This window comes from Scyliorhinus canicula, chromosome 15 (assembly GCF_902713615.1).
Source record: "Scyliorhinus canicula chromosome 15, sScyCan1.1, whole genome shotgun sequence".
In the NCBI taxonomy this organism is placed as follows: Eukaryota; Metazoa; Chordata; class Chondrichthyes; order Carcharhiniformes; family Scyliorhinidae; genus Scyliorhinus; species Scyliorhinus canicula.
Window position 1 is genome coordinate 4537261 of NC_052160.1, and position 12160 is coordinate 4549420.

The 12160-nt window shown below is 42.9% G+C and overlaps 1 protein-coding gene across 4 annotated transcripts in view; it reads right to left on the bottom strand.

Annotated features, from left to right (window-relative positions):
• Window positions 1-3541: 3541 nt before the first annotated feature.
• nde1 (nudE neurodevelopment protein 1) overlaps window positions 3542-12160 on the bottom strand; it is a 43266-nt gene continuing 34647 nt past the window's right edge. For 3 of the 4 annotated variants that reach the window (XM_038820083.1, XM_038820086.1, XM_038820085.1), the window contains 2 exons: window positions 9002-9156; window positions 3542-6574 (listed from right to left, as the gene is read on the bottom strand). In XM_038820083.1, the coding sequence (XP_038676011.1) occupies window positions 6481-6574; window positions 9002-9156 (249 nt within the window). In that variant the 3' untranslated portion in view covers window positions 3542-6480. Of the gene's footprint in view, window positions 6744-9001; window positions 9157-12160 lie in introns of all 4 variants that reach the window. The other variant, XM_038820084.1, reaches the window with a different exon arrangement.

The following is a 12160-nucleotide window of genomic DNA, read 5'->3' on the forward strand; positions in this document are numbered from 1 at the left end:
TGGGTTTCACTCCCACAGCCCAAAGATGTGCGGGGTAGGTGGATTGGCCACGCTAAATTGCCCCTTAATTGCAAAAAAAAAAAAAAATTGGGTAGCAATGGATATGTCAACATCTCATGGTGCGGTTTGGTTCCCTGGCCAATGCCAATTTTAGAAGACATGCTCTCCCTCCATGGGCAGCACAGTGGTCATCACTGCTGCCTCAAAACCTCAATTCCGGCACAGGAAGAGTTAAGGAAGGCTGGGAGGTTCAAGGAGAGAAGAGGAGATGGGGGATGTCAAGATAATTGGAGAGAAGTATTTTCTCTGTCACTGGGAGCAGAAGCAACATGTTGAATGGGACTGAAGAGTTTTCAGCAAACAAGTAAAACCAGGCCCGGGGGGGGGGGGGGGGGGGGGGGGCTTTACAGTGAATAAACTGGCAAGGTGCTTCCACTGGTGCAAGAGGGAGATGAAGGCAGGCGAGAACTACTAGGTGACACCAAAGCCGAAGACGAAACATCCCAAGATCCTGAAGAGCAGAGGGAATTGCAGAGGCCTTTGAAATTATATTTTGTCAAAAAAAAAGGGTTAGGGTTAGGGCCCTTTAAGAAAGGTTTGGTCTTACCACATGACTTGCAGCACAGCTTGAGTGATGCAATTTGTGGGTGGAGCTGGATTGTGGCCGGAGCTGGATTGTGGCCATCAGGTGAGAAGGGGGCAGAGTGTTTGGGTTTCAGTTTTGGTTTGTTGCTTTGGACTGCAGAAGAGAAGCAGCGTTTCCCCGTTTTCATTTTAACGCTATTCCAGTGAACTGAAAACACATTGGGTGTAGCAAACTGCCTTGGTAACCTTAAAGATAAGAGTTGCTTTCCGGGAGGAGTTTTGAATCTGCTGGTTGGAACTGGATCAGAATCTCAGGGAAAGGACCCGTCCCATTGGAGTGAGATTAGTGTGCTGGGCCACACCCTTGCAAGGGGTTTTGGTTTATTGAATTGGAACAGCCAAGGGGGAATTCTTGCTGTGTTTGATATACTTGTTAACTACATTCTTCGCATGAACTTTGTTTTGATAAAAACACCTAGGAAGTCTGATAAATCACACCTGAAGTGAAGGCTCTTATGCCCATACTAGCCAAATTGAATAGAAAAGTAATAGGTCAGGTGGACTTCATAATATACTCTTAATAGGGGCTTGAAACTCCAAAGTGTATGTGCACGAGATGACTGCAGAGTGGACACTTTGGTACCCAGTTTTATTTTTTTTTAAAAAAGGGACAGAGCTAATCACAGGATAAGCATCTCTGGGAGGAAAAGGAGGAGTTGTAAGGATGAAAACTACTACGGATTCTAAATTTAATAAAGTTAGAAACAGCCAGCAGAGATTTCAAAAAGGGGAAATCATGCATCCATTCGATGTTAAACAGACCTCGCAAATGGGGGGAAAACAGTGTGATTTAGTGTCCATGGACCTTGGTGGTACTTTCTGAAAAGCTTTGCTAAGAGAGTAATTAATGGATATGCTCCAGAGTTACCTCAATCCAAATGGAAGCTCATGATGTGGATACAGGATGTTGAAATCCAAAACAATTTCTAAATTTTCAGATGACACCAAGTTAAGAGGTTGGTTGATACCAAGGAGGACTGCAAATCACAGGAGGGCATTAATAGACTTGTTGAACATGCAAATAAAGGTTAACTCAGATAAATGCACATTTTTGGAGAGATTATTTAATACTTGAAAATTGAGGTAGAGGAATAAATTAATAAAGTACAAATACGACAATTATTAAAAGTCATGCCACCGATTAGCAATGTATCTGAAACAAAGCAAACAAGCATTTGATTTTATTTCCGGAGGGATAGAATTGAAAAGTAGTGACGTTATGCTAAAACCGTGTTAAACCTCAGATTAGTTAGCACTGAGTAGTGTGTACAGTTCTAGTCACCATATTATAAAATGGAGTTGGAGACACTCAGAGGGTAGAGAGAAGATTTACAAGGATGTTAGCAGAAATGGGAGTGTATAAATAGGATAGATCATAGAATTTACAGTGCAGAAGGAGGCCATTCGGCCCATCGAGTCTGCACCGGCTCTTGGAAAGAGCACCCTACCCAAGGTCAACACCTCCACCCTGTCCCCATAACCCAGTAACCCCACCCAACACAAAGGGCAATTTATCATGGCCAATCCACCTAACCTGCACATCTTTGGCGTGTGGGAGGAAACCGGAGCACCCAGAGGAAACCCACGCACACAGGGGGAGGATGTGCAGACTCTGCACAGACAGCGACCCAAGCTGGAATCGAACCTGGGACACTGGAGCTGTGAAACAATTGTGCTATCCACAATGCTACCATGCTGCCTGTGTTGATAGGATCAACAAACTGGATCTCCTGTCAGAAAAATAAAAGGCAGCCAAGGGATGATCTCAGAGGTCTTTAAAATTATGACTATGTTATTGTGGGGGAGAATATAACTTAGTGGTCATCAAAATGATACTCATTAAAAAATCCAATAGGAAACTCAGAAGAACGTTCTGGACTGTGGTGAGAATGTGTAATTTGCTACCAGAGTGGTTGAAATGAACAACATTCAAGGGGTAACCAGGCACACTTATGAGGGTGAAGAGTTGGGTAACAACAGTAAATTTAGATGAGAAAGTTGGGAGACGGTTGAAGTAGACCATTGACACAGGATGGACTGGTTGGACAAAAGGACCGTGGACAGGCAGGAGCAGACAGATGTACAGACCTGGAGGGACTGGTGCCAAATTCGCAGGTGATACCAAAATAGCGGCAGAACTAATTCTTAGCTCAAAAGGAAACAGAAAAGGTGCGTTGCCAATACAAGGGAAAAGAGAACAAAAAAATTGCAGAATGGATTCACCAAGTGGAGATATTTAATAATCATACTGAATGGAGATAATCCAAGGGCTGGACTCTCTGCAGCCCTGCGCCAAAATCAGGGCCGGCACGGGGAATCCACTTTCACGCTGTAATCGTGCCCGGTGCCAGTCCGGTGAATCTCCAGGCCCCGAAAATCAGCATGAGTGTGGAGTACACCGCGCTGCTGGGGGGCCATTGCCAGAGGCCTGCCCAGCTATCCTCAGCTCCCGACCAGCCAAGTTCCCAACGGCGTGGAACTAACCACCTATTGCCGGTTAGGATGCTGGTGTAGAGGCTGCGGACTCGGTAGCTCATTATAAACCCAGTTCAACGCCACAATACTAGATTTAAAACAAAGCACAGACAATCTTAAGGATGTAATTGGGTTATCTATTATTGATGGTCTGTGTGAGAAAATGTTTTTTGTCTGCATGTAGGTGGTAGAGTTCATCTGGATGGAACCATTTTCTTGACAATTTTCTCCCACCTGCATTCTGGAAGACATCAATTAGTGTTGAACGTAGATCCAACTTGGCCATTCTTTGGGTTGGAGGCCAGAAAACAGGGGTAGTCGGATTATTTGACAGTGGAACAATTAAATCAGAATTGCAAATTGTTGCAAAAGAGAAACCCAAACACATTTAAAAACTGGAATAATGCAAAAATGGCAAACAAATGGGGAATGATGATTTTATTTCAGTTGAGAAGTGCAGTCAGAGATTACAGACATAGGATTATAAACTTGGATATGGCAATGTTTTGTAAAAACAGAGGTCCAAATCTGCAAGAGTTCATTTCCCTCGTTACCTTCACAATCCCTACCAGTGATTTCACAATTTATTAAATAATGGTGCTGTGTGCCCCCCCCCCCCCCCCAAGGGTGTAGACGACACAAATCACAGGCTGGGATTTCAAGCTTGAAAACATCATTACCGTTCTTTATCTGCAAGAAAACATATTCACCACTCCTCCTGCTGCAGGACATCCAAATAGTAACTGTGGGTCATGACTACATCCCTCTGTTTATTGTAGGAAAGTTTCCTTTGCTACCACAGCCAATCACTTAAGATTATGGGTGAGATACAGAAGAGGCACCAATCACCGTAACTCAACATTGAATTTGCTCCCACAGAGACCCAGCCTGGAAAATGGAAACGTCACAGCAAGTGAAGGATGCTGGAACTAAAGCACCAGACAGCAGTAGAGAGAGAGATCCAAACACAGGCACCAGGTGCAAATAAATCTGGAAACATTCCATTCTCCAACATGGAGACCTATTAATGAGTGGCAACCAAACAATTACATAATCCAAGTCTCAAATGTAACTGCACAGACAAGATATTAGTGCATGCTGCATGGAGCGAAAACAAAATTCAGAGATGGCATCAATCTGGTCATGTGTTCAACAGAATCATAGTCCAACCTGAATAGTCCCTACAAGAGACAGCATCTGTAGCCTTTCAAAGACTGGGTGGCTCTCTGTGAACCAGCTTGCACTGGTCAAATCTATAAATAGCAGAGTTTTGGTTCAGGATACAAATGTTTTCCCCTCAACAGCTTCCTTCTTCCCTGGGGAAAGAGATGGGCTTGCTGCAGTTCCTCCCACTCAGGATTATAGCAAACTTCATGGTGATCTTAAATGCACCCATTGCTTTGGTTAATCAACTTTTCTGACCAGAAAACAACCCCCTCATTCTGACAGCCTGTGGTTTTATCCAGTCATGAACGAGACAGTCCTCCCAAGGGTTGAGCTTTGAGAAAATGTGCCGTCAGCTAATAGTTTACTAGTGCTAGGATTAAAACCATGAAGTGACTTTCTCCCTAACTGCAGCATAAATCATGAATTAATGTCCATCAGAAGTTAGTTGGATTATTGTTCATTAGGGTTAAATCCTTAAATTAACCACTTTTTGTATGGTACATAATCAACTAGTCAGCCAAACGGAGAACGATACAGGATCCCAACCTATTCAGCCATAACCAAAAGGCACTATGATCATTAAGGCACTATTCAGTCTACAATTTGTCCTTTATTTACTTAACACTTCTACAAAGTCATTCTCAGCTCAAAATGTAACAATACGAAGAAAGTCATCCCTCTGGACAGATTAAAATCAATATTAATCTGCAAACTTCTCCGACACCAGCACTAAATCTCACCTCCTCCAAACCATGACACCAATTGACCTGGTACATTTCCTATGCACTCAATTTGACAGAACACAAGACGAGAACTTTGGAGCTACATGTGATTCTTCAGTAAATTCAGCTTTGAGTCAATTGTCGAACATATGTCTCTAGTTATAAGCAGTAACGGGGGGTATAGTAACAGAACGCTGTACCAGTAGCATCATATCACAGATATATTTCACTCACGAAAATGTCCTAATAACGCTCATCGATGAGTATTCACACGCAAACTAAAACTAGTAATTCAGCAACCAGTTCAATAGCCCTTCTATCCCAAGGGTTTTTGAAACAAAGTACCCCAGTTCAGCATATATAGTAAATGGATGTGCTTTTTTTAAAAAAAAAGTTCCACACACTTGAGTACAGAGTTTTTGCATAAAGCACAGGAATAATTTTGGAAACATATGCATTTAAAGCAATAGGACAAACTTGGACATCCACGGGAGTTTCCAAGATAGATGAACAGGTGACAGAATAAATATTTACAAAGGTGAAATCAGAAGTGTTGACTGCTATGCTAACACAGGCATTGCATAAATAAAACTGAAGTCGATATAGAAAGGCATTTTCGACTATACAACATAAATTGGTATACAGAAGTAAAAGTTACATGTTTGTGAAATGTGTCTTACATATTATAAACAACTTTAACCTTCAGCCACGAGGGTGCAAAGAATGTACAGAACTGGTGCATTATACAATTCTCCTGATGCACAGTAATTCCAGTCTTAAGGTATTTGGGATAAGTAAACTGAGGTCACCATGCAAGGCTCAGGGAAGTAAAATAACTAAATGTAACAGAACCTTCAGGAGTTACTTTACTTTAATCCACCATCATTATACAAGTCCCAGTGGTTATGATGTTGGATTAAATGCAAATTAATGGACTCAATTTCAATCCAATAGTTTCAAAAGTACTAAAATGCTACGCTCTCAGTTACCAAGGAGCCAAATCAATGAGCTATAATGCTATAACACAGGAATGCTCAATTTGCAGGCCATCGATTCCTCAAGATAGTTATTTCCCCCCCACCCAATTAGCCAGTTTCCCTGTTAGTCTGCTAGAAGGTAGGCACTGTAACATCGCTCAAACTGTCTAAATGCACAAAATGGAAGCCAAAAGACTCCACTGTTAATTGCCAATTTCCAATTCTCTGATTACACATCCACCCTCTTTAATGAGCTCTCCATCCCACATCTCCAGTGGAACAGAGCTTCTAAATATAGTCTAAAATATGGGCCAAACACCTTCAATATGAAAGAAAAACCTATTTTTAGCTTTCATCAAAAAAGAAACTAAACTTTGACTTGCTTCAGCAAAAAAAAAAAAAATGTTCCTTTTACTTACTTTCCCACTGAAAGCTACAGGGCTCGGTTATAAAAATATCCATTTATAAAACATTTTTAGAAAAAATTACCATGCTCAGAGCAAGATTTTGACTACACCCTGTGGTGACGCAGTTGCTTGTGCGCAGACCTTCGAGGCAAGTGTTCCAAACTCCAGCCTTTTGGCTAACCTAGGAATACAACACATATCAAAACAATATTCGCAATACAGAATGAGTCATTTGAGACAGGACATTACATCGGTTGCACGGGTTTTACGCTTGAGGGGAACAGACGACTTTGGATCTACAGTTCCCAAAGCTTTCCACCATAGGAGATTTTCTTGCCTTATGTTGGTATCTGTTGATAGATTGATTACCATAATTAGTCAACAACTCCACTATTGTTGTATCATGCGACTACCAGGATAGAAGAAGTTGAATTAGATGGACCTTGGTCTGTTTCTGTCTAGCAATTCCAGTGTTCCATTGGCAATTTGAACACTTTTTATACACATCCCAGATTAAACAGCATTCTCTACCAGTATTACTGGTCCATTGTCAACCATTTCACACCATGTCACATTCAGACTAAAAACACATGGCCCAGTGACAGCAGGCCAGGCCCCGAGTGGAAATGACCTGGAACTCCCTACCCAAGAGGGTGGAGGACGTGGAAAGAATCTATGATTTCAAAAGGAGAATGGGATGAACAAACGGAAGTTTGCAGAGTTACTGAGACCAGGCAAGGAGTGGTACTGACTGCATTGCTCATGGGGGCCAGCAAGGTCTCAATGGGCTGAATGGCCCCCTGTGCCGTTAATGACTCTAAATTCTGGCCACCCACCTCCTGCGTGTGGTGACCTTTCCCATTCAGTCAAGGCAAATAAAGTTATGCACTAAATCAAAGTGGAGTATTTTTCTGGAGAAGATTGGAACTAAGAAATCTATCAAGAGGTTTTACTGTTTATTAACATGATCATGAATGAAACATTTAAGTAGATGCTGCCTAATGGGCAGCAGAATATGCAATTAAATACAAGTGTTCACCTCATGAGCTTTTCGGGATTGAAGTGCAACTTAATCAGCTATGTAACATGTGCAACTTAACAAGCTATGTAACATACGATAATACAGCAAATGTAACTATCCAATAGCAGAGTTTCAGCACCTTCCAAATTCTAAACGTGCTGTCTCCTCCTTTCTCTACAATCTCATTCCTGCCTCGACCACAGTATTGAAATGGTCACATTCCCAGATTGCAATGCGATGTTTCACCTCATCCTCCCCAGCTTCCTGTAAGTTGCAATCTGTTGGCACTGCCCTTGTTCGATTGCACTTGACTATCGATAGTCAGAATGTATCTCTCAACAGCTTCTCTTTCCACCACACACACCCACCCTTGGCCAACTATTCGCATTCAGCAACATGTTAGCAACACTCCAAGACAGTTTCTACATATTTGCTGCTGACAAAGTTCCACCTCAACAACCTCCCACAAACCCTTTATTGCTTCAAAGCGGTGAAGACATCCAGTCTTAGGTAAACTTCAAGTTCAGTTCAAGAATATCTATGCCACACTCAGGCTCTGCCAGCAACTTCACATCCTCCCACTGTCACCCTGCACTTCAGTAGCTTTTGGGGAGTCAGCAAGAGAGTTATTCACCACAGAATTCAAAGCCTCAGATGTGCCCTTGTAGATCCAGTATTCAGATGGCCAGTCCAGTTCATCTTACAGACAATAGTAACCCACAGACAATGGTAACCCAAAGGATGTTGGTGGGTGTCTCAAGGATGCAAGAGTCATTGAGTGGTTATGGGGAGATAGTCATTGCCTGAAACTTGGGATAGTTTTGTTGTCTATAATTTAATGTTGTCCAGATCGTATTTGATGCAGACACATATACAGTACTAGAAAAGTCTCACTCTACCCAGTGTCACGCTTCCAGAACCATCTTGCCTCCCATCACAAAGGTCACCTAGTTCCCCCTGCCTCCATCTCAATTCATCAGCCATTAAAACTCACCTTTGCATCAGTTACTGGTGTTCTGCTGGTCAGCCTCCCATGCTTCAGTGAATAAACTTCAACTTATTCCGAACTCTACTGCTGAATCCTACACTGCACTAAGCCTTGCTCACCCATCACCTGCCCTCACCAATTTACATGCATTCAGGTCCTTAAATGTATCCTGGTCTCTCCAAATATTAGCTACTCCCTATTGCTAACCTGTCCTATATTGTTCATATCCAACTTTCAGAACCATGAACATACCCTGGACTTCTCTCAAAACACTTGCTTAAAACCCATTTCTGACCAAACTTTGGGTTTCCTCCTCTTTCATGTCCATCTTTTCGCTCTACCGCTAAAGCAACTTAGAACACTTATTACATTCAAGACACTATCAGTCAATGAGAGTTATTTCCCCCTCTATTGATGGATTGCGAATATGAGCTTGTATAAATGTTTTTTTTAAATTCAGGAATGGGCACTGATCTAACACAGCTTCCAAGGTACCATATATTCAACTATTTAGTCATTCACATCTGCTGTACAGTGTTGTGCACTTGTAACAACTGCATCTCAAAATACAAGTCTGATAAAAACATGATTTTACCAACCCTTTGTCATATTGGGGTAAATTGGTATTGGTCACCCGGTTATCATTGCTGTCTTTTATTGTGCAGTTTCCATTCGGAGTGGATGGCAAAGTCGCTCGGTTTGGAGATTGAACCCAGACAAAATTCCTACAGGATGCAAGCTTGGACTCCAGCGCCTGGAAAAATAAAATAAAATGTATTTGCAAATGTTTATCCCTTAATACTTCAGCACGACAAATGGTCATTTAAGCAACAATTAGCAAAGTACTCCCTTTCCCTATACATATCTTACAAATGCATTGAGGATAAATGAAGTCAACTACATTCCCCTACCAATTTGGGTACGTTTAGCTGCACATGCACTGAAATCAGAAGTTTGTGGTCTGAGCTAACTTGCTCCTCCACACGCTGTGCACGGATGGCAACTGCATCTCAAAATAGACAAGTCTCAAAATATATGATTTGACCAACCCTGTGTCACATTGGAGTAAACTGGCACTAGACAGACTCTGAAACGAGTGCCTTGCCAATAAACACAGCATTGAAATTCATCTAACAGAATAAAGTCCATACTCATCCACTAAAGGCAGAAGATAGGGTCATTGCATTCAGGAATAAGTCAATCCTTAACAAAGTCATAATTACTGTCAAACAGGTTCTGGAACAGAAAATGCACTTTAAGTGTGGCATCTCGTTCTTTCAGAGGTTAATGTGCTGATTAAGAAAATTCCCGTGTCTCAATCGTGTTTTTCTTTTTCCTCTGTTTTATTCGATTTAAATCCGAATTATACGCTTGGAAGATTTTTTGATCTGATTGGTTGAAGCACCATGCTGTTGGTGGCACTACTCACATATACCCCACATCCCTGAGGAGAGAGAGAGTAGAGGAGAGGAGCGAGGAGGAGAGGAGGAGAGGAAGAGAATGCTGTGCTGCATCAGACACAAACGTTATTGCTGAAAAGACAATTGCCAGCATTGCGACAACAGGCAGCCCTCATCCTTTGCTGCTCGCTGCAACGCCTGGGCCATAGAATCGGTTTGTGCTGTTAATTCCCACATTACCCCATCATGTGTTACCTGGTCAAAAACATCACAGGTTGTCCAATACCGTCGGAAAGAGGGATTACCCAAATTTGAAATTATCTTGTGATTTTTTTTTCCCCCCCATCAAAATTATTCAGATCCTTAGTTTTATCAATGGAACACGTCAGAACTTTGGATCATCTTCTACACAAATTGTTGCTTTACGGACAGAGTACGTTGTCAGGGAGATTTTTTACTTTTTATTCATTCATGGGATGTGGGCTTAGCCAGTTGTGCCAGTATTTATTGCCCATTCCCAATTGCTCTTGAGGGGGTTGTGGGTCTGGAGTCACATGTAGGCCATGCCAGATAGGGGCAATAGATTTCCTTCCCTAAAAGGACATTAGTGAACCACATGGATTTTTATGCCCAAATTAAGCGATTGCTTTAATGGGGAACAGCAGCAAAATTACTAGAGAGATTAAATTTGGGCTGAAAGCTGTAGTTGCAATCCACCACCACTTTCAAAGCAACTACAGATATGCAATAAAGCAATTCAAACTTCCTTGTATCAACCAGGTGCCAAGAATAAAAATAAAACTACTCTATCCAAATATTAGGACCATCAAAGTATGAAGTATATACAGATGTATATAGAGGGAAATTATTCACCGAGATCACTTGTAGCCGCCGAAGTTGGCCACTTCCCGACTCAAAATGGCGATTTACAAAGCACGCAGGGAAAACTGGACACTTTAAGAAAGACAAGCAGGTTGCAGAATCTTCCTGTGTATTCTGTCTGCAAAGAAAGCAGACAGCACCGAAACCAGCAGTTTGCATATTAATGAAGCGAGCCCCAGGAACAATGGATACAACGATTAGCTACATTTGGGACATTCTATAGCAGGTCAGACTTCCCGGCGCCAACGGGAGTCTGAAACAAAGGAGACAAACAAGCCAGGAAGAACTCCCTGCGATCGAGGGACAGCCTCAGTATTGGGGGGGGGGGATTCATACCAATCGATTGGTATGAGATCCAATCGATTAACAGTAAGCTCGGGGTTCGCCCAAAAAGGGCGCAAAGCCCCTGGGACCTATAAAAGTCAGGTCCCAACTCCAGTTCGTTCTCTTAGCTGGCCCTCCCAGCAGAACACCTCAGCAGCTCTCAGCGACCAGCAGCAGAGTAGGACAGTGTCCCGTTTGGGAACTGGAGATCAGAAAATACCTCAAAGGGAAAGGATGGCCCCTTTGGAGCGAATTCTGTTCGAATGAGGAAACAGGTCCCGGCAGTATAGGACATAATTGGTGGGAGAACCTGTGCGAGATACATAAAAAGAGTTAGAGTAAAGCACGTAAGCCAATGGCAATTGCGTCCTGTTTGGCACAATTGCGAGGCAGAGGAGGTCGTCAGGACGCTCCGCGCAGATTTAGAAGAGAGAAATAGGATGAGTAAAGTGGACGTCAGTGGTGTAGAGAGAGAATAGAGAGTTGAGACGGAGGCTTGCAGCAAAAGACATAGAGGTGGATGATGCCAAGAGGGCACATCAGTCTTGTCTGGCGCACTTAAACAGCTCCCAAACACAATATGAAAAGGCCTATCAGGATATGCAGCGCGCAGTCTTGATAAGAGAGGAAACCAAGACGCAGGTAGAGGCATTGCAGAAGCAATGCAGCGACCTGAAGGCAGCTTTAAGAGCACTCCATGCTGCCACCACTGAGCAAAGGCAAAGCTCAGAGGACCACGCTAAATGCCGAAAGCAGATTGCGGAACTACAATCTCTGCTCTCTGTTCAAAATGGGTTCCAAATCACATTTGGGACACAATTAGTTGAAAAAAATGGCCCAGATTGGCAGGAATTGAATGAGACAGCACAGCGATATGTTCAGGGAACATGTGCGCTAGAAACGCAGCAGAAGAGGAAAGCACCCCAACCCCCCACAGAACAGATAGTACCAGCACCCATGAATCCAGTCACCACCCAACGCAAAGCATCCGCAGACGGCGCACCAGATTTCACTTATACCACCCCCTTAACCGTGACCCAATTACGGGACGCATGTGCCAAAATCACACCGTTCCTCCCCACCTCAGACCCCCACCAATTCTTCGCGAGAGTAAAGCAACAGGCGACCATGTACGACCTGGATGAGCGCAAG